Source organism: Arctopsyche grandis, chromosome 9, assembly GCF_051622035.1.
Source record: "Arctopsyche grandis isolate Sample6627 chromosome 9, ASM5162203v2, whole genome shotgun sequence".
Lineage (NCBI taxonomy): Eukaryota > Metazoa > Arthropoda > Insecta > Trichoptera > Hydropsychidae > Arctopsyche > Arctopsyche grandis.
The window spans coordinates 30,518,003-30,542,654 of NC_135363.1; the positions used below are offsets into that span (position 1 = coordinate 30,518,003).

General features: G+C 32.9%; 2 protein-coding genes across 2 annotated transcripts in view; one reads left to right on the forward strand and one right to left on the reverse strand.

Moving 5' to 3' along the window:
* Positions 1-24,652, reverse strand: part of LOC143917398 (uncharacterized) — an 84,516-nt gene that overhangs the window by 47,313 nt on the left and 12,551 nt on the right. Inside the window, exons 4-5 of the mRNA XM_077438900.1 lie at positions 7,370-7,458; positions 5,575-5,644 (exon numbers count right to left, since the gene is read on the reverse strand). Of these exons, the coding sequence (XP_077295026.1) occupies positions 5,575-5,644; positions 7,370-7,458 (159 nt within the window). The remainder of the gene's footprint in view (positions 1-5,574; positions 5,645-7,369; positions 7,459-24,652) is intronic.
* msi (RNA-binding protein musashi) lies at positions 7,584-15,089 on the forward strand. The gene is made up of 4 exons (XM_077438085.1): positions 7,584-7,611; positions 7,653-7,829; positions 9,002-9,222; positions 14,355-15,089. Exons 1-4 carry the CDS (start codon positions 7,584-7,586, stop codon positions 15,087-15,089), a joined length of 1,161 nt encoding a protein of 386 aa, XP_077294211.1.

Consider the following 24,652-nt stretch of genomic DNA (forward strand, 5'->3'; position numbering starts at 1 on the left):
TATATTCACGGTACATTTTACCCACCAGCGCTTCCCAAATACGAAACATTCGATCTGCCAATAAATCGCCATTTTTATTTTCTCTTCATCCATACCGAAAAAATAAAATTAATGTAATGGGAAACGTAACGACGTGGCAGTAAAGCGAACAGGTTGCGCTGACCCACAGATTATAAGCAAAGATACGATTTGATATATGTAGGCCAAGACCACGAGCAACAGGAAAATTACACACGAAAACCTACGTGGGAATTATTTGCTATTTTTTTTTTTATTATAATTTTGTCGTCACACAAACGACGAAATTCGATACACGAAAGCAATACCCGAAACGTGAATTTTCCGACAATTGCGTCACTTTTTGGGTGTGTTTCGCCGACAACCCCTTCTCTTTCGTCACCTGTCGTTTTTATTTATCATTATTTAATTCGCAAATCGAGGTGAAACTTTCAAAAGGAAATTAAACGCTAATGGGGGATGCTTTCTGCGGACTTGTGGGGTACCCGAAAGCGTCCTAATCTGAGTCAGCGTCGCCATAGAAGAGAAGCTTAATTATAAAAGCTTTTTGATGTATTTCGAAGGAAGGAAACGTGCAGTTAGTCTAGAAAGGCACAGCGCGCGTTTATCATTTATGCTTTCCTTTAAAGCCTCTCATGTTTCGAGCGTGAACCTAAAAATGGTGAATTTTAATGTCTTGATTGACCAAGACGAAGCTGTATATAAACCGCAAGATTATTTTAAAATCCAAATCGACCATCTGATTTTTGCCGATTTTATCTTACTTAACTTAACGACTACACAAAATTGACTCCGTCACATTTTATGAACGTACATTGTTAGAATATCATATGCTAGATAGTGTATCAGGAAAACGTTTAAAACTTAAATAAACATAGTACAAATTACTTCGTCGACTAGGGAGTAAACACCTGGTTCTAGATATAAACAAAAATCCTCTTCGTTGACAGATCGACTCTCTCATAAAGTCCAATGCTTTAAATTACTGGGGAAGGCAACGATTGTATTTACCTAGGTACATTGATCTCAAGATAAGCAGGATGCCAATCAGAAATACGCAGAAGAATAGGAATGGCGAAAACGGTGATGATCAGTCTTAGATATGGAATAACCGTTCTAAAGTCAAAAAATTGAAAATCCGGTCGGTGCGATCACTGGTGATACAAATTGAAACTTAAAAGGAGAAAAGGAGACTTGTAGACGTTTTCGAAATGTGGTGCTGGAGGTGAAGACTGTGCATTCCATTGACCGCAAGACGTACGGACATCTCCATCCTCAAAGATCTGGCAGTTTTAGAAAGAAAGAGGCTTTTAAAAAACGATTCTATCCTAATTGGGCGATATTGCCAGTAAGAATGTGAAGAGTTGAGAGAAGCTGGACACTAACCTGGTCACAGAAGTTGGTCACCGGAACACTAGAGGGAACGTGAGCAAGAGGACGGTCTCCCATAAGATGATCATACCAAATTAAAGCGACGGGATCGTCTCTAAACACTGCTTGGCTCAAGACCAGGAGGAGTGACCGTCCACCTGATTCCAGACAATATAAATGACAACTAAGCTCAGCATTGAGCAAACGAGAAAAAAAGATCGAAAAAGAAATATTTAAGCTAATTAGCAAAGTAAAACATAGAAACGCCTTATGAAAAAAAAGACTCCTGAAGTTATAAACATTACTCCTAGATAGTAGGTGCAGTTCGTGCGTAGGGACTGAGATACTGAAGTACCATATTTTCCACGAGCCGCCATTGTTCCCAGAGCTAATTTTTATTTTACATACATCACATGTGCTATGACAAGGCGACACGTATGGTTAGATTAACTTTTGTACTTATTTTCGAGAAATATACATATGTACATATTATTTAGGTAGCATATTTTTATAAGTTTCAGCAAATTCGAGATAGTAATAACTCAAAATTGCGAGAAACTGGTGAGGAAGATGCTGATTTTTGAATCTCAAGAATTAAGCTGGGGAAAATCGAAAAATTCTAATAAGAGACGGTCGATTTGTGTTTTTATAATAACCACAATACCTCACCAGCAGCGTGTTTGGCCGGGACTTGAACCCACGACCCATATACTTGCATGCAATAGCTCTACCAGTGCACTACACTGTGGCTATGTCAAAGGGATCGAAAAAGAAAAACGAAAGCCTAGAAATGTCGGCGAATATTTAACGGAAAATGTTCGTGGTTAAAATTGAGCTAAATAATGTAAGATAACATTTACCGGTTAACCGGAAATTGGATCATGAAACTTTATCTTCACTCTATATTAGTTACCAGTGAATTTCTGTCTACAAATAATACATAAATTTGAATGTGATGTATGAGTGGAATCTTAATCTACTCTCCTCCATTTGGGCCTCACTGTGATTTTTTATATACTATTTTTCTTTTGTTTATAGTATTTTTCTGCTTTTACCTTTTATTTCTTTTTAATCTATGAATTATTACTATCATTATTATGATTTTTATTTTTTTCTAATGGAAGTCATTGTAGCGCATTTGGTTCTTCCTGTAATGCCACAACGGTCCAAACTAATGTTTAAATAAATATTTTACTCACTTTATATTCAATATGAAACTAAGAATAGGATTTGAGGATTTCATTTAATATTTTAATTGATTTTTTCACCTTATCTTCATTTTTCTTTTGTCTTTTTTCGTTTACTATTTTTTTTTATCATGTTTTTCTGCTTTTGTTTTTTCTTTTATATTTTATGCATGTTATTTATTTTTGTGTTCTCTTTTTCAAATGTAGGCCATTGTGGCGCATTAGGTTCTTCCTGTGATGCCACAATGGTCCAAAACTATAAATTAATATATATATATAAATATTTTGGAATATATCTTCTTCTTGTTAATGCCTTGTCCGCATCCGGACGTTGGCGACCACCTCGTCGAATATTTGAATATATCCGCATCGGTCTTCAGCGGCTCGGAACAGATCTTCGGCGCTCATATCGGTCCACATGCGCATGTTTCGAAGCCAAGATAACTTTTTCCTGCCAATCCATTTTTTTCCTTCTATTTTCCCCATGGTTATCAAACGGAGAAATTCGTATTTTGGACCCCGTATCATGTGTCCGAGGTACTCCATCTTTCTCCGCTTGATGACATAAACAAGTTCCCTGCCTCTCCCCATCATGCCGAGGACAGCTTCGTTTGATATCTTTTTGGTCCACGGAATCTTCAGCATACGCCTATAGACCCACATCTCAAAAGCTTCAATGCGGCTGATCATCTTGGTTTTCAAAGTCCACGTCTCACATCCGTGTAGTAATACTGTCCAGACGTAGCTCTTCGCGAAGAATATATGTAAGTATTTATTAAAAAGAAATAGATAAACGCACAGAAGGTGATGCAACATAAGGTGACGCCAGCGCTAGCAATGCTGAAAGTATAATGCCACGTCTATTGAATTCTTTGAAATATAATTATATATATTCCACTTTACAAGTCACGGATACTGAATAGTGGTATGCATATTGGGTAGGGGTTACTTAGCACGATTGGACTCAAGTAAGTAGGTGGGTGTGTGCGTTGTGGTCGCGATTAAAATTCGCGTTTGTTGTAACAATTTCCAATAGGTGGTAGGGGCGAGGGTGAGGGTGGGGAGGAGAGGGGAGTATAAAGGGGGCGCCGGCCCCGATGGGGTCCCCAAGGGTCGGGGCGCAGGCGCGCACCGCGGACATTGATCCCTGAGACGCGGACGGGCCCCGCCCACAACGTGCACCAGCCCTGGCCACCACCGAATGCAGCCCCGAATTGATTTATCAGTCTGATGACCCCCCGAGGGCCCCCAGGGGGCGGAGTACCCGCACGCCTAGGTTATGGACCAAACCCTCGAAGCAAACCACAAACTTCACATGCTCACTTTAATATAGTATATAGTACGAGCGTTTCGATAGTTTGCGATTGGATTTAAAGAGAGGACATCTCTCCGTTGCCTTAATTAAGTCTCAACTCTCGAGTGATGGAAATAAAGATTCGACTTAAGTTGTCAAGACTGTGACTTGTATTATATCTTCGAGCATTGCTGTTTCATCGTGACTGCCTTTTTTGTATTTAATGGGTTAGCCATTAGGAGGGGTGTTTCTATAGTGGTTCCCCGTTGTCTGTTGGAGGGGATAGCAAGGAATACAACTTTATGACAATTTTGTATGAAATTTGCAGACAAATTCCAAATAAATATAATCCATACCTAGTCATAAAAATAACCGAGTGTGTAGATATTTTTGAATTTCACCAGGGTTTGAACTTTCTGCTTTTCGGCTTAGGGTGCCGTTCATTGTTCAAATGCATTGTTAAAGGTTTGCCGAACCTTTTTTACAAAGCATTTACAACAATTGAACAATGGGCAGCGCGTTTTGGGTCCGTACTCTACTTATAAGCGAACCTTTGAAGGTATATTCATACTAGCACAGCGCGTACCGGCAACTGCACGTAACCCGCAGTACGAAAAGTATTAATTGGTACATTTTGTATGGACACATTCATGTCTTACGTGACGCAAGCAATATTGCGCCGTATCGTCACACTCTGTAATGTAAGCTGATTTTGTCTTTCACTCGGCCAAAACTTGTCGAAACGTGCGTTGCTGTATAGTAAGAATAAGAACTGTCGTTTACGTGAACTGCTGTGTTGTAGCCGTTAACTGCTGAATAGTATGAATAGACTTGAATCCGTTATCTGTCGACCTATTATGACATCTTGAGAATTTCTGGCGCTAGTGTTGCCAGTTTATTCAAGCGAAATGAAAAGAGTGATTTATCACTTGACTCTCTTACAATCGGGCCTGATCCTGATATTATGACGGCTTCGTATTTTTGTTTTCAATTTTGCAAGTGCATGTTTGTCGCATCGTACGCGATGAAGACATGGGTCCTGTTAGAACGAGTCTGTATTAGATAAATCGATTTCAGGAAACGCACAAAGTTCACTTTTAGAAAGTTTCAACGGGTAAAGGGACGATTTGATTACATTATATTTCGGGGATCCAAAGGCTATTATTTCTTCTTACGCTTAGTTGAGCAAAGCCAAAGTTTGGCACGGATGATGCTATATATGTATGTATGTATATGTATATGTAACTAAGAAACGGAAAAAATATGGCGAATGCTCAAACTTTTCTATACTTTTTTTTTTAAATTGGAGCTCTTATCGAGGAATCGAATTTAAAGTTCCAAAATCCATATTTTTCGATATGTAATATAACTATATTTTATATTGAATTGTATGTATATTGTACCCCCTCTTCCCATTAGGCCAACATCGTAGTGTTAGCCCAACGTGAATAGAGAGCATTATAGAAAATAGAGCCGATAATAGGCAGGCCTGATTCAGGTTATCAATCATAGGGTAAATTGAGCCCATCACTTAAATCATTTGGTCGCTGAAGCGAGGTGATTTCAAGACTCAAATTACTTAAATGTTGCAAGAAGACAAAGACGAAGCTGGTTCTCGTAATCTTATGAAGGTCGTGCCCTTCAAACTATACGTACACAAAGTCATGTTGTATATGCAGTAGAAAGATAAAATAAAGGACTCACCTTCAAATGAGGAGGCTCAACCAGATCCATAGTGTCGGCCAAACTCTGGGATCCTTCGCCGCGGTAGAATCTGAATAAAAAAAATGTACTTAATGACGTTATTTACTCAATTTCATATAAATATGCCAGTTAATGGTCGTCGTATGCCGACGATATAGGGCAAAAACACACTGAGTGGTACGTGGTACATGTTTTTTTCTTAGATACTTTTAAACATGCGAAAAACGCGCAACACCCCCAGCTCATAAATATGGTACACAGTCCCAAAAATCACCCCCTGGAGTGTTTTCGGTGATATTTTATCCTTGTATTTATCCTTGCTTGACAGTGATCGATAACAGTAAATCCCATATTTGAAGAAATGTAGGAGAAACTTGTCGGTTACATGTGGATATGCGTATGGACCGGGCCGCACCGTACACTTTGTCGGCCAACTACATAGTTGCGTGACACGAAAAAATGTATGGAAATGTGTGCGACAAACAAGTTGACGGGTGTGGCATGTCCCGTCTACCTGCATGCATTGGTCTGGTTGCTCGCAAGTCGCACGGTGCGGCCCGGCCCTATACGTGCGACCTCCCAAACATGCATTCTGCACGTGCACGTACACCCGAATTCGGTTTGGGGAACGGTTCGGTGATTACTAGTCAAATGTGAACCGGTCACAGAACAACCGGTCGCTCTAGATCGGTCACACGTGATCACCCGTCACACTAAAACTGGTCACGAGAAAACTGGTCACACTCTAAAACTGGTCACGAGAAAACCGGTCACACCCTAAAATCGATCAATCAGGTTTTCTCGTGACCGATTTTAGGGTGTGACTAGTTTTCTCGTGACCAGTTTTAGAGTGTGACCAGTTTTCTCGTGACCAGTTTTAGTGAGACGGGTGATCACGTGTGACCGATCTAGAGCGACCGGTTGTCCTGTGACCGGTTCACATTTGACTAGTAGTCCGTTTACCTTGGGGAACACCCACTGTTTACTTACGGTCACAGCGGGAAGCCAAGCTATACCACTCTTTTGTTTTCGCCCATAATCTTACAAAAGTCTACATATGTATCACTGCTCAAAATAACAATGCCCGGTCTAATATTTATAATCATATGCAGTTCGTGAAAGGGACATGTAATACAGGCCATTAACACTTAAAACCACGTTAATTACTCGACTTTGTTGCCCAAGCGTAGTTGCTCGTGGTCACCCAACTCGGGCGACCGGAAGCGACCAAGAATACGCTCAACCTACGAGAGCTTTCATTGCGTGGCGATACAGTCACATGTGTTCATATTTTTTCACTGGCAACTGTTACCCCGAGTGTGGCACCCCTCAATACAACACTTTGAAAGATCTCGTCGGTCACTCAAGCAATAAAATCACCGTGACTAAACCGAAAGCCGACAACAGATCTCGCTCGTCGGGTGACTTTATGACTCGGGCAACCAGTGAGTTGCATGTTCCATACGACTGCATACATTTGATCTGGTCACGTAACAAAATCACCCACCAAGTTACCTACAAGTCAACCTGTGTGGTCGGGCTTTACCCAAGCATGCAAACTTAATCATGTATACATGCACTCTTCTACACGTGTATGTATGTATATGTATGTTGACTTCTTTGGAAGTTTGTTAAAATAATAAATTCTCTGAAATCTATCCCACTTCTGACACTAATGCTTTATCATCAACCAGTACAGTACTATAAACCCGATTATGAAATAAAATAACTCATTGTGGATGAGCCCAACCTTTTCTGTACTATGTGTAGTATAAAAAAATAAAAAAATGCTTACTTCAGCTCCGGTCTTGTGTTCCAGAAGTACACCCAAAACGACAATATAGCCACGACAACTCCTCCAATGATCACCACCAGTGGAGCCAACTGAAACAAAATCAATCAATTATTTTTTTGTTTTTTTTTTTCCAACAGTGGTGCTGGAGGCGTCGGCGCCCTGGAAAGTGTCGGAGTAGGAGTGGGTCTCCTGGACCATCATCAGCACCATCCTCATGCATCGCACGAACACCACCACCAGCTGCACGCAGCTGCAGGAGCCCTCGTGCCGGTGCTGGCTTCAGCTCAAGTAGCTCAAGTGCATGCCCAAGCGCAAGCTCAAGCACAGGCTCAGGCTCAAGCTCAGGCTTGTCAAGCCCAAGCTCAGGCTTGTCAAGCCCAAGCTCAGGCTCAGGCTCAGGCTCAAGCTCAAGCTCAAGCCCAGGCCCAGGCGCAGGCTCAGGCTCAAGCACAAGCCAACGGTTTGTATAAATTAGATGTCATATTACTACTATCATATCTATGTGTTAGTTAGATGAATGCGCTCTGTATCTCGTAATGGTTGTTGTAATCAATCATTTTTTTTTAGAAAAGCACTTTGGTCATATTTTTTTTTAACAATTTTAGTGTATATTTTAATGTAAGTTTTTAAATATTTTCGATATAATGCAATAATGCACCACACTGAAGTCAATAACCGAAACAAATTGATTTTGCAATAATAACGCATTTTTATACACAGTGTCAGTTCCGTTGCAACTATTTATCCCCTCCTTTTTTATATCATAGGGCAAGGGTTGGTCAAAAATGCACAAGGGGATATTTAACGATTTGAAAACTTGAATTACTAGTTTTTATGAGAACCCCTTTTATTTGTATTTAAAAAAATTACCATACCTCGTACAATCTTAAATAATTGAGTGTTTTAAACCGTATTTTTTGTACTTTAATTCATTATTTTCAACTAAGCTGCATAAATATTCATTTATATATGTCAGTACTTTTTTTTTCTACGCTAATTAGCAATTAAATCATTGTTAGGTTAGGTTAGTTTTTTTTACATTAATTCATTATTTTCAACTAGAGTAAGCTTCATTAATATTGATTTATATTTCAGTACATTTTTCTACAATAATTAACAATTAAATAATTGTTAGGTTTATTAATGTATCAAAAGTGTTACTGAAGGATACTTTTTTTTTTTTTTTTTTTATAAATCTTTAAATCAATTCGAGCTTTTCATTGATTTTTCTTATAAATTAAGAAGAGTCAAAGTCGCCCGGTGTGCCCCGGGTCTTACCAAAGGTGGTTAACTCTAAATGCCTATCATATCACGACGACACTCCACTGTTATCAATCTAATCTAATAAATACATTCAATATATATTATTTGCATCAAAAAACGGCATCGATTTGTTCAGAGATTAAATTGAAAATCAATACGAAATTGTTACAAAAAAATTTGACCACAAAGTATGTAAATAATAGTTTCACTCACTTAACATTTCCCCATTTTAAGATCGTTCGATAAACGAGTAGTGTCGGCTTCATACCGATTTTATGTTTATTTTTTAATAATAACAACAAATCAAACCAATAAGCCGAACACATACACAATTATAAATCTGTCTATATTCGATTTTTGTGAATTTAGGTGGCAGTCATTCCGGATCCTCCGGTAGGTCAACCCCGAGCGGAGCCGTCGGCACCGGGGGAACGGTCACGTCGGCAACTGCACCATCATCAGACCCCGCACCCGGCAAACTATTTGTCGGAGGCCTGTCTTGGCAAACGTCTAGCGAAAAATTGCGAGAGTATTTCGGAATGTTCGGAAACGTAACCGACGTTCTTATCATGAAGGATCCCGTCACGCAGGTTAATAATTCTATCGCACACTTTTACCACTCTATATATGTGTATATATATTTATTTATATATATAAATATATTTATCATTCTATCAAGAATCTCAATTATATTATAGTATATTTAATTACAGGACTATACTATTATATTATAATATACACCATGAAAGTCTTGAAAAATTGTTTTGAAATTTATTCTATTTTTGAAACACAAATGGTTGTCAAAATTTTTGTTTGTTTTTTTTTTTTTTGTTTATTTTTGTTTACATATTATATATAAAAGTTTTGAAAATATGTACGTAGGAGCGATCGATCGGAGAAGACTTATATTGTTTTTTAACCGAAACAATGCATCTGTACAATGGGTGATTGTGTGATGTGATTGTCCTAACAGCGCACATAGAAGAATTGCCTGTGTGTCCCTCCTCTCCCCCCCCGGCATTGCAATTTTTGTGCGATGTTCACGTCGAGTTTGGATCGTTGGCAACTATAGTTGTGCCAGATTCGTGTGCGAGGTACAAGTGCCAAGTTAACGTAGGTAGCGGGACTTAGTGACTTTTGTATAACAGTTTTTTTGGGGCTTATCATGCTTAGTGGCCCATAATTTTACACATTCTAAATATTAGAAATGGGCATCATGTTTATCCGTAGTAATCAAATATTGTTATATATTATATATATATGTATTCTTTTTCCACTAGTGATCAAATTTTTGGGCTTATCTTTATATATTTACTATATATATATATATTATATTATTAACCGTACCAGATTTATTATTCAATGGGAAGTGCAACTGAATTCTGTTTTTTTTTTTATATACCTATAACATATATACAAAATGGAGCAGAAACAATCACACTATTAGTATCTTGTATAGTAACACTTAAATTGAATAATTAATATTCACCAGCTAAATTCCATGTATGTATATAGGATAGCATCATGCCATACAGTATTTTTTATGTAGATTTATCACTCGCATTATTCATCACTTTCCTTAGCAAAATCTTTCATTTCTCCTCAGATATTATCTTTCAAATCCTGGATAATTTCATGGTCGATCTCCAAAACGAGGCAATTTGTATGGAACAGTCTGAGCCTATCAAATCCTGTTAGAATCAAATTATTTCAAATTTCAGATGATATTCTTCTAAAGACAATCATGCAGTATGTTCAACAACGTATTGTATTCAACAATCTGGTAGATATCATCTGAATGATATTATCTACGAAAGAAATGACGTTTGTGGCATAATGCTATCCTATGTATGTAGTATGCTTTTGTTTAGCTAGTAAATGAATACGTGCTGCGAATAAGGTGGTAACTAAAGTTGAATTTTACAGTTAAATGGTATATTTTCATACACACGCTTTATTAAAAAATCAAAAATTACTAAATTATATCTTAAACGACAAAAACGTAGTCCGCGAGTGCAGTTACAACGTTATTCCACATTTTTATACACAGTGTCAATTCCGTTGCAACTATTTAGCCCTATCCTTTTTTATAAAATAGGGCAAGGTTGGTCAAAAATGAACAAGGGAATATTTAACGATTTGAAAACTTGAATTACTAGTTTTTATGAGAGCCCCTTTTATTGTTACTTTAAAAAATAACCTCACCTATTATACAATCTTAAATAATTTAGAGTATTTGAATTTTTTTCATTCAACTACCGTATTTTTTGTACTTTGATTCATTATTTTCAACTAGAGTAAGCTTTATTAATATTGATTTATATGTCAACACTTTTTTTTTCTACACTGATTTATTAATGTATTATTAAGTGTGACTGAACTTTTTTGTTGTTTTTTTTTTATATAAATCTTTGAATCAATTCAAGCTTCATCCATTTTTCAATTGGCAAAAACTGTTGAACTTTTTATAAATACATCATTTTTCTTTATAAGTTAAGAAGAGTCAAAACCGGTGTGCCCCGGGTCTTAACAAAATGGAGCCCTTGGCTCTAAATGCCTATCATATTATCACCACAGCTACAACGTTATTCCACAACTATTATATTATATAAAACAAGCAACCAAAAGCAGAAAGAACGACAGGTGCTTCCCCAGACATGTTGACACTTGAAACCACGTTATTCCACTGGGTGCGCTCAAAAATTCAATGGATTACCAGTAAAAACGAAAGATATTGGGAATTGTTTTTATATAACAGACGAATGACATTAAAATAGCATGTTATTCCACAAAAAAATTGGATTTTGAAAAAATGCTAGTTACCACCTTATTCGCGGCACCTATTCAATTATTAATTTTTCAATTAAAGTGTTTCATTTTCAAGTTACTAATAGTCTGATTGATTCCGCCTCACTTTGTATTGTTTACTTTTTTTACTACACTCTTTATATATATTGCATCTTGCTATAATATTTCAAAAATTCACCGTAATTATATTTCTGTTTTAAAGTTAACATTATTATATACTCATCTAAAACGCATTAACCAATTCATAGTATAAAACAATAAACGCAATGTTAGTTTTTGCACTTATGTCGCTTACTTTTGAATATTTATCAATAACCGAGAATGCATCGAAATTAATTCATTCATTCATTTTTTTTTTTTTGTAAAGGATTTTGTAAATTTTGCTTTTTTTTATTATTATTTATTTATTTGTTAAACGAATTCGTTTCGAATAGACATTTCTTCATTGCACATTTCTGGTACGTTACATTGTTGAAATCTTTTAATTTTTTTTTATTTTACTTTCCGTCTCACAAAAGACTCGGAACCTTCAAGCAAATTTACCACTGTATTTATGACTTACTAAAAACAAAACAAAAATATGCATACACTGCATAAACCTCTCTCTAATGTACAATATTTTAGTCGTTTGGTTTTTCCAGGTATTTTATGGTTTTATTTTAATTTTTAATTGGTCGATATTTCACTTAGGATTAATTAATACGTATTATGTATAGTGGTGCGTTGAAAGAGTACTGGGGCTTGCTTTAGTCAGTGCTCACAGGAATTCAATTCCATATATATATGTTAAGTATCTTTGGTAAATATATGTATATTATCATATACATATATATATAATAGCATAGTTGTATACGAATAGTGAAGTAATGTGATAGTCGGGCACTACTTGAAGCCCGTCAGCCGTTAAACTAAACACAATTTATGTTTATTGATGTATCCAAAAAGTCAATATATGATTGTACAAACAGTATTTAATAATAGCGAATTTGCAAACAGTGAATGTGTGTGGGTGTGTGTGATGAGTGCCGTGATGAATTTGATTATTATATGTATTTAAAAGAAATGTTTTTTGTACGAGAGTGTACTATGTATATGCGAGTGAGTGAACGTGTGTGCATGCGTGTTGTTTCCGTAGATAAAACGTAGCTATAGTAAATTAAATTGTTTCTAGCGTACTCTTACATTAATATAATAAATATATATATGTACATTATGTGATTAAAAGTTTAATTTAATCTTAATGAAAATATGTGTGTCGGAATATTTTGAATTTATCGCTCACACATATTCATAGTGTTGATTATATATTATGATAATAACAACCGAACTTTTCTTCCCTTTTTATATTATTATATATACTATTGATATTTGTAACACAGATTTTTTACAATTTTGTGTACATGTATTCTATTCTTTTTGTGGTGCTACTTTAGTATGCGGTCTACCTTTGAACCAAAGTCGACTATTTTTTTTTATTTGCATCGTAGCAACAAAATGTTTACTACGATTTTTATTTTTTCCTGCCGCCCCATAATGTTGTAGAAGCATTTCCATCAAAATATCGTCAGCAAATACATATCTCCTAACCAAATCCAACCTTAACTTAACCTAACCTATCCTGACCCTTAAATAAATAGGTGTTGGCTACTAAAACATGTTTTTTTGTTTGAAAATATTGATGAAATAAATCTTAAAAAATAAACATATCTTAGCAGCCAACATCTATTTATTTAAGGGTCAGGATAGGTTATGTTAAGTTAAGGTTGACCCTATTCATTTAGGGTCGGTATTATTCGGTCTCAGTGTCACACGCGAGAACTGAGAACTGAGACAATGAGACCTCATATTAAAGTAAAAACGTGAAGGTAGATCGCATACTGAAGTAGATATGTGGAGGTAGACTGCATACTAAAGTAGCACCCTTTTTGTTTTATTTAATATGTAAGTACATATTTCATAGCTCTTATTGTATATGTATACTATAACTCATCATTTTAATTTACCACATTATGTTACTTTTGTTTAACCGTGATTATCCTCCTATTTTGAAATTACATACAGCGTCAAAAGATTTTTTTTGTATATTTAAACAAATAACCACATTGGCAATTGTGTAGTTTATTCGAGTTTTAGTGTTAAAAATAGTATAATATATCAATTTTAGCTCTATTGTACAATTCAAGATGAAAAGTAATATTTTAACAATATATTATATATGTGTATTGCGGTGCACTTGTAATATAAGATTTATTTTTAATTTCAGGCTTATAATGCAAGGCACTGTATCGCTTTTGGATATCGTTAATTAAAACCCAATTATATATCTACTATATTAGACTAATCTATATTGTTGTCGTCGTGTTATGTTACCATCATGATTCATCTTATACATAATATTTTAATTAAAATTTTGTTTCATCGAGTTTTTTTATATGATGTATCTAATAAAATCGGATAATGTAGTAGTTTTGGTTTTTAAAAAAAGTAATTTATTAAAAAGATTATTTTATAATACAATATAAACACTACTACAACTGTTATAAATAATTTCGCTTTCAAACGTAGTTGTTTCACAAATTTGCCACATAGTCACAAAATATTTTAGAATTTCTTTTTTATTTTTAAAATATATATATTATATAATAAGTATGTCAAATAGTTGGTTGGGATCTCACATACAGCTTTGACGAATGGCTATGTCACACTGGTGAAAATTAACCTAACATTGTATTATGTATGTTTTACGCTATTCTATTTATTTGTATATCATAAGAATTTTTAGGTTTATTTATTTATTTTTTTGTTATATAATTTTTCGTCAATAATATGTGTTGTTTTTTTTTTTATTATTTGTTTATTTATTTTTGTTTTGTATCATCGTATCAATAAATTTGTTTTGTTGTAATTTTTGCAGAGAAGTCGTGGATTCGGTTTTATTACATTCTCAGAGCCGCACAGTGTCGACAACGTGTTGAAAGTGCCTATCCACACCCTGGACGGTAAGAAGATCGACCCGAAGCACGCAACGCCCAAGAATCGTCCCAAGCAGGCGAACAAGACGAAGAAGATCTTCGTCGGCGGCGTCAGCCAAGACACGTCCAGCGAGGAGGTCAAGTCGTACTTCAACCAGTTCGGAAAGGTAGAGGAGACGGTCATGCTGATGGACCAGCAGACCAAGCGTCACCGAGGCTTCGGCTTTGTCACGTTTGAAAGCGAGGACGTCGTCGACCGCGTCTGCGAGATACACTTCCACACTATCAAAAACAAGAAGGTCGAATGTAAAAAGGCCCAGCCTAAGGAAGTGGTTCAAGCTGGTGGTGGAATCCTCGGGAAGAGGTTGGCAGGAGTGGGGGCGGCCGCCGCAGCGCTCGGTGCAAGACTACCTCCAGCTCCTGCTCCGTTAGCGGTTGCGCAGGCTCAGGCTCACGCCGCCGCTGCTGCTGCTGCAGCGTATCCGAAGTTGATATATCCAGCTGCGGCTTTAGCCGCTTACCGCTATGCACCTTATCCCGCTCCAGCAGCAGCACCAGCCCCGCAGGCGGCCCCCACTGCTCCCCAATATCACCCGTACCAGCTGGCAGGCGTCGACATGTCCAGCTTTCAAAGCGTAGATTGGGCTTCGATGTACGGCATGGGAATGTACGTCTAACAATTTGCAAAGCCTTCAAACACTCAAATTCGTGTTTGAATCGAATGCGGTATGTGCGTACTCACGTGCACACGAATGTGTGCGCGTCCGTACCTCATCATTATATATTATTATAATTATTATATATATATATATATCCTATATATGTGTAAAATCTGTGAGTAATTCTTTTGACTTACGGTGATTTTGAAATGTGATTTTGATACTCCCCAAGAATCGGGTTAGTTTCTCACTTTGTACTTAACATATGTCATTATGTGATAATAATTATCAAATATGGTTGATAATTGGTATATATATATATATGCGGTTAATTTCAGTCAAGATTCCAACCACTGGATCTTTTTGTCAAGTCATTTGAGAGTAAATATTGCATTGCCAATGTTTTTACTTTTTTTTTTTTCGTTTTATCATTATTTGCCTGGAATGCTTATTGTGTGTATTTTTTTTTTTTTTTTGTAATTTCATCACCTTTTTCAAACTACTTTTGATGAAAAAAAAAAACAACACACATAGCGTTTTTATTTTGTGTAAATATAATTAAGTGCTGTGCCATTTTCCTGTACTTACGTTAGTATTAATTTTTTTCATTTTAAATTATTAGTTAATTTCCCTGTATCGCCCGTAACCAGAAACTACTCACTTTTAAACTTTCTGAATGTTACTCAAATTTTGGTTTTTCTTTTATTATTTTGTTTTGAAATTGTTAAACAGATTTTCACGTGTAGTAGATCAATGACAGAATAAAGCAATGTTGTAATTTTCTTACATATTAAATTTAATAATAAAGTACAAGACCGTTTGTTGCTAACTAACTACAAACAAAATTTACAAACATTGAATAGAAAAGCAATGTACGATGATTGAAGGCAACGTATTGATGACATAAACAAAAAGCGTCTCGAAAAAGCTTGTGCAAACGTGCACAGCAAACTAAATGAAACTATTTAAAATTATTAATAATAAAAGTTTTTATTTTTGACGTAGCTGAATTTGTCAGATTGAAATAAAATAATAAAAATTGAAAACTTCTTTGGACTTTGATGCCTTCGATTCATTGCCTAAAACTGGGGCCACAATTGCCATAGCGTAGATGCAGTTCTTTGTATTCGTAGAACATTTTGAAAACAGTCACTTTTATTTTTTTGTTTAAATAATATGAAAAATGATCACATTAGACTTTTTTTTTGTTTAAAAATTAATTTAAACATTGTGTGTTTTTTTTTTCTTTTTCTTTTTTGTGATATTTTCACTCGTTTTAAAAGTATTGAAATTAGACTGACTTAAATTCGTTTACGTTATTATTAAATAATTTTACTTTTAAACTTTCGAACATATAAAATCGATATTTTTAAGATCTGTAATTTTTACTATTCGTTTTATGATAATGTATGATAACGCTAAACTACTACTACGGTACGTATGTACGTATTGACGAAATATTTATTTATCTTGCATATTTAAAATATTTTTATAAGTGATTAATGAATACGTTTCCCAAAACTTTTTTTAAAAATAATGCATGATAATATGATAAATGTATGCGGGGCGGAATCCTCTCAAATTTTAAAAATCATAATATAAAATATTCACTTATACACTTACTAGTTAATCTGATACGATAAAATTTGATATACATATAATAATTTAAAAAGAAAACTGTAATTCCATTAAAATGTCAACACATTGAATTATATTTGTAGTTTGTTGACGTAGAATGATGTTTATTATTAACAAAAGTCTTAATAATAATAAAAATGATAAAACTTTCACTCAAATAGAGATTTCAAATATATTTTTTCGTATAACATTAAATAATATTCACGTTATTTGTGTCTTACGGGCCTTTTGTACGTGAACTGGGCCTTTCGGCCTTTCAAAAATGGTTGTTTAAAAATAAGCAAGAAGTATATAAACTATTTCGTAAAAAAAAAAAATCTCTTGCAACAATAAGAGCAATAAGTGTATAATAATAATTATAAATAATAATTAAAAATAATAATAATAATACTCCTGTTATTCCTAATGGTTAAGATATAAATCGTAGCTGAAAGTAATTTTAAAAATTGATTGATATTGCAATAATTTCAGTATTAAATGGCAAGATATTTATCATTTATACAAAATAAGGCTTCTATATTAAATTATAAGGCTGTACATTGAGCTATTCTATATGTAAGTTTGTTTCAGTTTTATTACTACATATACATTAAATAATAGTTTTTTTTTTACTATGCACGTACACAACAACAACAACAACAACCACAACAAAAAAGGATGCGTCAATTAAGTACATTTAATTTTTTTCACACACTATTTATTCCAAAGGTCTAACATTAATTTTGTAAAAGTTTCAATATCAGTGTAGACGCAAAAACACACCTTGAAAATTACAAGCAATTACTTCATATACTATTGACGAATATATAAAATAAAACGGCACTGAAAAACAAGCCAAAATGAAGTTCCTTTTACTATTTTAATGTTATAGTTTTAGAATCTTTCAGATATATACCTACTTAATATACATATATACGTGCATATTTACAATACTTGATTTTGGCAAACTTCTAGTGCTTGCACGTCGAAAACACATTTTATTCATTCGCATTATGATTTTATATACATATATAACGACCGTGTGCAGTTTTCAGATTTTAAACTTCTTCTCAATTTGAGATCTCACTTAAGATATAGTATATTTTTTAGCGTAACGGAATCTGAAGACGCCGCCGCGTTCTATTTTGTATATGAAAGTAATGTAAAAAAAAAACTTTGTGTAGTCAGACTGAGCAAAAACTCGCCGTGAAAACAAAATTAAGTCGATTTATTTTGATAATATTGTATTTTAAGCAGACCGGTTAAAACTACAAGAATCCTGTGTGACTCAAGCTTTATATTATGTATCGTTCTAAGTTCTTACAAAATGTGCCAACAGTTATGAGTGAATAGCGAGCAGTTGAATGATTTGCCGCCTGTGTTTCTTGTATCTTTTTACCTATTTGCTTTTCGATCGACCCATTGAGACGTTGGTGTCGGTTCAAAGAATTCTTCACACTGAACCAACCCTCATGCTTTTCCTTCCTTGTACTAAAAGTTTGTGTATGTAATTTGTTCAAATTTTTGCCTATTATGCCAAAGCTCATGTGTTATTTAGTCCCGAGTAAATCTTGCCGAACATTTAGTTATTAATAGTCTTGTAGTAATTTGAAAAAAAAAAATTCTTTGTAGACTACATATATATATATAGAACTTTAATTTCTTTGATGTATGTATATTAATTTTGGAACTAAATGTAATAGATAAATATCGTGACAATCAACATTTGAAATTGTTTTGAAATGCAATTCTTTGAATCTTTCAGTTGTTTCTCTTACGCTGTTGTTTAAATTGAAACATGCAATGTGTCAGTGGCGGCTCGTGAGAATTCCCCGTCGAATCGGGCTGTAGCAGCTCGTTGACCACACCTGTGACTAAGTGCAAAGAATAATACCACTGTACTAGGAGGGCTGCAGCCCGTATGGAAGAGCCGCCACTGCAATGTACACTTTAACTCTTCACAAATTATTATTATTGTATCGAACATGTTAGTGATTTTTAGTAGTTATTATTCTATGTATTTAATAATCTTTTATTATTACTATTATTATATTATTCTAATGATTTCGCTGTAGTAAGTAGTGTGCAGTGTTCGTAGTTTCAGACTACTTGATCTCAACATTATTAATTATAAGATCTTTGGAAGTTAAATTAAATTATTATTATTGTGTATAATAATAATACACACATATATATATATAATATATATATATATATATATATATATATATATATATATATATATATATATATATATATATATATATATATTTAGTTTTATTTTTCATTATATTATATATGTATGTGCACATTTTTAAATGACGTTTACTGAATGATAGATTAAAAAAAAATAAAAAATAATGTGAAACGAGATAAAGAGAGAACGTTACAAATTTCCATCAGTTTGGTGAGTTATAACGTAGACTTTTGCATAAAAGTTTTTTTTACATGCAATACTAATGTGTTTAGTTAGTGGTATTTTTTTTTATTATTATTAATAATACACTCTGACAGCTGAATGCCCTTTTTTAACAATAAAAGTGTAATAAAAACCGAATCATTAGATTTTATTTATTATTTATTTTACAGAATCATGCATGTTTCTCGTTTATTTTTCTTTCAATGCACAAGGTAAGTCTTAGTATCATGCTTATGTTGATTTTAAATTTGCTGCACACTTTTCAAGAGAAGGCTTATTTAAACTCGTCATTAATACATTTAATCCTAATTCTATTTATTAGTTCTGTCTTTGCTCTCTCTTTCTCTCTATATATGTACGTGTATATATAAATAATATAATAGATTTTGTGTCCACAAATTGCACGCGAGTGGGGACGTGTGGCGTTTTTATTTTTATTATTATATATATATATATATATTTTTTTTCTTCATTATTAATACCATGTTCCTATAATGATGCTCTCGTGACGACGGCATATTAAAGTATCGAAATCCGACATCACTCGGATTGTGCATGTGGACAATATTGTTACAATGTTGTACTTAAGTGTTGTATAAATTGAAGTCTCTCAATTCACTTTAGATGTTATACTTAATTAAAAGTAGATACTATATACTATTAATTCATACGCTCGTCTTCGCGGCTGGCTATGCACTTGTATAATAAAATTTGCTTTTGTATAAAAAACACGGCAGCAAAACACTCATTTTATTATTTCGCATTTGCATATTAATAATAGTGAAACCATCAACAACCAAAAAGTTAAATTGTTTTGGGTATGGTTAATATGTAATTTTTTTTTTTTTGTATTTGAAACAAATTGAACTAACCACATCCTTTTTTTGATTATTATTTCAATTGTTTTAATACGTGGCTGTATTTTAAAATGATATATCGTGTTTAAATACATACTTAATATCATCTAGACAATAATGATCGTTTTAATTATAAGTTTTTGTCTCATATATACATATATATATATATATAAATTTGTGAGTTTGAGCATCTAAGTATAATAAGTTTTTGTGTCCTAATAGTAGTATTTTTTATTATTATCATTATTAGTATGTAGTTGTTTGATGACTGCCTCACCTATTTTCAGGTCGAACTCAATAGTCAGTATTCTTTTTATTATTATATTATGTATAATTAATATGAATAGTATGTTTCATAATCGTACATATCCTCTTTGAACAATTAAAAAAAAAACAAAAAACAAATACGACAAGTGTTGCTATTTGAGTGCAAATGTTTATCATGATGACTTTCACTTTTTTTTTTTTTGTATTTTTATTTTACTAGAAAGTTCACACGGTTGAGAAGCAATAATTTTTCACTTACAATATATTTATATAATGTTTAGTTAGCTTTATGACGGGCGATCGGTTCAAATATAAACATTTAACATGTACTTACTTAAAAATATATATTAAAAAAAACATACAGGGAAGAGAAAAGTCACTGAAATTATTCACCAGTATTAAATACAAAAAAAAATTGCGATTGATATTTAAACCGATCGCTCTCTACTGTAGAATAGATGATAATTTCTAATTAGAATTCGTTCGACCAGAAAATTATGAGTGTAATAATGCTGCATCTATTCCGTCGTAGACAATTAGAACTACACAGTATTTTCTTATATATTCCTTCTTTATATTTTTTAGGTACAGTTTGCTCTATTGTTTTTCTTTAGTATTTACATGTATAAATAATACACTGTATTGTGTTGAATTTATATTATTATCATTAATAAAATAGTATGTAGAAGTACTAATAGTTGTTAATTTAATAAGATTATTTGTTAGAACTTCATGTGTGTGTTTTATTTTTGCATCATTAAAAAGTCCTCACACTTCCTTGCTCGCGCATACATTATATTATATTATTATATATATATTATACATCATGCCTTGTGTGTGCATTTTGTAGATACACGCATACACACTCTGCACCATTCCTAATACCAATTCCGGACATGCTGAGAATACACTGAAGTAGAAAGTAGCTCATCAATCTGATACGAAATGTACCGATCGTTCAAACTATAATCTATAAATAAATAAAAAGGCATCAATTTGCTCTTTATAAGAAAGGCAAGTGATTGGTGCCGTTGGAAGGATGCAAAATTACACAAATTGGCACGGAAAAAGCATAAAAATTAAGTACAGTAAGTTGTGGTTGCGAATAACGGTCACCGACGGACGACTTAATTATTTCTAGTCATTTTTAATTTAATTTATTGCATTATTTTTACAAATCATACAAAATATTATACATTCCATTGAAACAATTTCATGTTTAATTGCTTAGTTTTAAACAGTTTTTTTAGTGTATTCATGTATATGTAAATTGTGTGTTTATTTATATATGCAATGTTCGCTTTTTATTATTAGATCGTAAGAAGTAGTCCTTAGATATGTTCAGTAATGAATAAATTTTTCTTAGACAGTTTTTATTATTCCATAAGTATACTTAATATACAAATCACAGCAATAAATAAACATTTACATTTTTAGTAATGAAATCTTTTTAAAATAATGCAAAAAAATACATTATTATTATTACTATTATTATATTATTAATATATAATGACATATTTTTATATATTAGTGGACTCTTGTTAGTTATACGTGTATATATATTTCTATATATACAATATATTATATAAGGGATGACCCCGTAATATTCCAAATTTGCCAAATGTGTAATTGAACACGTGGTTTATTTATTTATAATTTTTTGAGGGTCACCCTTATATACATACATACATATGTATTTGAAATGCATGCAAATTGTATAAAATAAACATGTGCTTTAATTTTTGGTCAATTTCCTTCTAAAAAGAAATTATTTAATTAATGAAGCTGATAATTTGTATTAAACTTTTCAATTTGAAGTGGGAAAAAAAATCAATTAGTACTACTGTGTATTAAATGTGTAACATTGTAAAACTTTCCAAGTATACATTCTTTATTATATATATATTTCTAAATCTTATTCTGTATTTAATCGGAAGTAATTTTAGCAAACGTAGGTATTATCCATAGTATTATAGATTTAATACACACGCAAGCGCATGAGAACACACATACACATAATTGTAATTGTAATTTGATATGTTAAATTATTATTGGAATTGGAAAAAAGAGTCGTTTAATGAATGGTGAATTTTATATAGGAGGAATTTATGTGGTATGGTTAAATAAAAAAAAAGGCATGCCGCTAGTCTAAACGTAAAGGGCTGTTAAGCAAAGTACAATAAATGTGTTTCCCAAAAAAATAAAATAAAATAAATAATATATATATATAGATATATAAAAAAAAACTAAAATAAACAATGCAATTTTAATAATAAGCATATTAATATTGTATCCTTAGACTTTTAGATTTATTTATTATAATGTTAAGATTATAATTTGATATGTTTGCAAATCTGTGCTATGAATAATTCATGTCATAAAATAAATGTATATTTTCAGTATATATATATGTGTATATACAATATATATATATACATATAACTAAAGACCTGATTACTTATAAGCAATGTTTCTTAGACTGATTTTTTTTCTGTCAATCTGGTAACATTATTTAAACAAAAAAGTAAAAAGCTATGAAGAAAATCTCATTAAAAGTCATGAACAAAAATTCTTACACGCGTCGAGTGCAAACTCTTCGCTGGTCAGTAGATTTTCTATTTCTCTGAAGGTATATTATATTTATATTTTATTGGATGGAATATTATTAACTCTTGTCGATTTAAGAAAGTTCTAGTATAAGCAATCAAGTCACGTTTCCGTGTGCTTTCATTAAAATTATATTTTTTTTTAATTGACTATAGTTTTATTAATTAAAGACCTTTATTTATTATTTTTATATAAATATTGAGATTAGTATTGGTTTTTGTTTTTTTTGATAACTTTTGGCTGTATAATTGTATAACTGTAGAAACACATTTTACCACACCCATACAACACTCGGTCTATGAAATTGTACCAACATTGAAGTTGCAACTTTGTCGTAAACAAGACCGATAGCTATTCTAATTGAAACTATTCAAAAATACATTTAATCATGGCTCGAAATGAACAATACAGAATAAAATTAATCTTTTGCTGGCATTTGTTTGGCGAAACTTCGATTTCTTTATTAAAAAATATGATTCTAATGTTTTGAATGAGGATGGGGAAATCATTTATGCGAGTGAATGCTGTTTTTAAATAAAAAAATAACGCTTTGTCTGAAGAAGAAAGATTTAGAAAGACGAAATTGTATGCTTGGTACAATAAGAAGAGACAGAAAGTGAAACATGTGGGTGAATAGTAAAGAGAATGAATATATTGAAACAGCATTTAGATAGAAGATGAACTAAATGTCTTCGAATAGGATGGCATTGCGTTCTAAATATGATTCCCCAAACTTGAACGTTGTACATAAAGGTCTATTCTTGGACTTAGAATATATATATGCAGGCCCGGCCCGAGAGCAAATCGGTTCCAGCCCCCCCCCACCCCCTTGAATTTTTAAACAACGAATTTCTCGAAATTTTATGTTGAAGAAAAATATATCAAGACAAAAATTAAATTTGAAATTTTTATTCAAAATTGATACGTTTTATATATAAAAATGAATAAAATACGGATAACTATGAATGAATTCGGTAATGAAAACATTAATTTACATTCAACAATGAATTAAAGAATTTTACACGGTGACATTTCTTCTTTCGAATATGATTGGTTAAGATATTTAACTTCGTGAAGCAAATCCATCCCTCATATATATGTATATGTTTCAGGGGTGTTTTATATAAAATAAAATTCCAAATTACCATTTATACTGACGACAGATTACTGTTTTATCCGTGAGACGTTGATATTTGCCTGTCAACTTCCTGCATTCCTCGTAAATTACATATAATATTTTACAATCAGTATTGTTACTTCAAGTAGAAAAATTAAGTTGAATATAGAATGTTCTATATAAGTTCAAAGAAAGCCAAATTATTTATTTTTATTTTTTCAATTTAATAATAATCAAAAAATGGGGGCGCCTCGCAGCGCCCCTTGTTTCTGCCGCCCTAGGCACGTGCCTAGTCTGCTACACCTTTGAGCTGGCCCTGTATATATGTAAGGTTTACATCACATACTATTTTTTGGTTGATATACATCAATCCCGTAAGTTCTTCTGCTTCTCTGATTGAGTAAGTCTCGATAAAGACCCGCTCAAATAGTTGTCAAGAGTGATTAAGATATGTATATTAGATGAAAATAAGGAAGATGGATAAGAGAATAATTGAAAGGCTATATTTTCATTCCGAGCCTTGAGTTTTGTGTAAAAAAATAAACATTTTAGAACACCAAGTCGGAAATAGTAAGCACATGTGGCTTTTGCATGAACCATAGCTATTATGCATTGGACTTACGCAATCCATAGTTGTAAAATGACAGAAAATTCCATATCACCTACTACAGTGTTCGGTATCTGATAAGAAATCACA

Coding starts and splice junctions, on each gene's coding strand:
- msi (XM_077438085.1), top strand. CDS start 7,584: ATGCATCGCACGAACACCACCACCAGCT. Junction 7,612..7,652: donor CACGAACACCACCACCAGCT/GCACGCAGCTGC, acceptor TGCTGGCTTCAG/CTCAAGTAGCTCAAGTGCAT. Junction 9,223..14,354: donor TGAAGGATCCCGTCACGCAG/GTTAATAATTCT, acceptor TAATTTTTGCAG/AGAAGTCGTGGATTCGGTTT.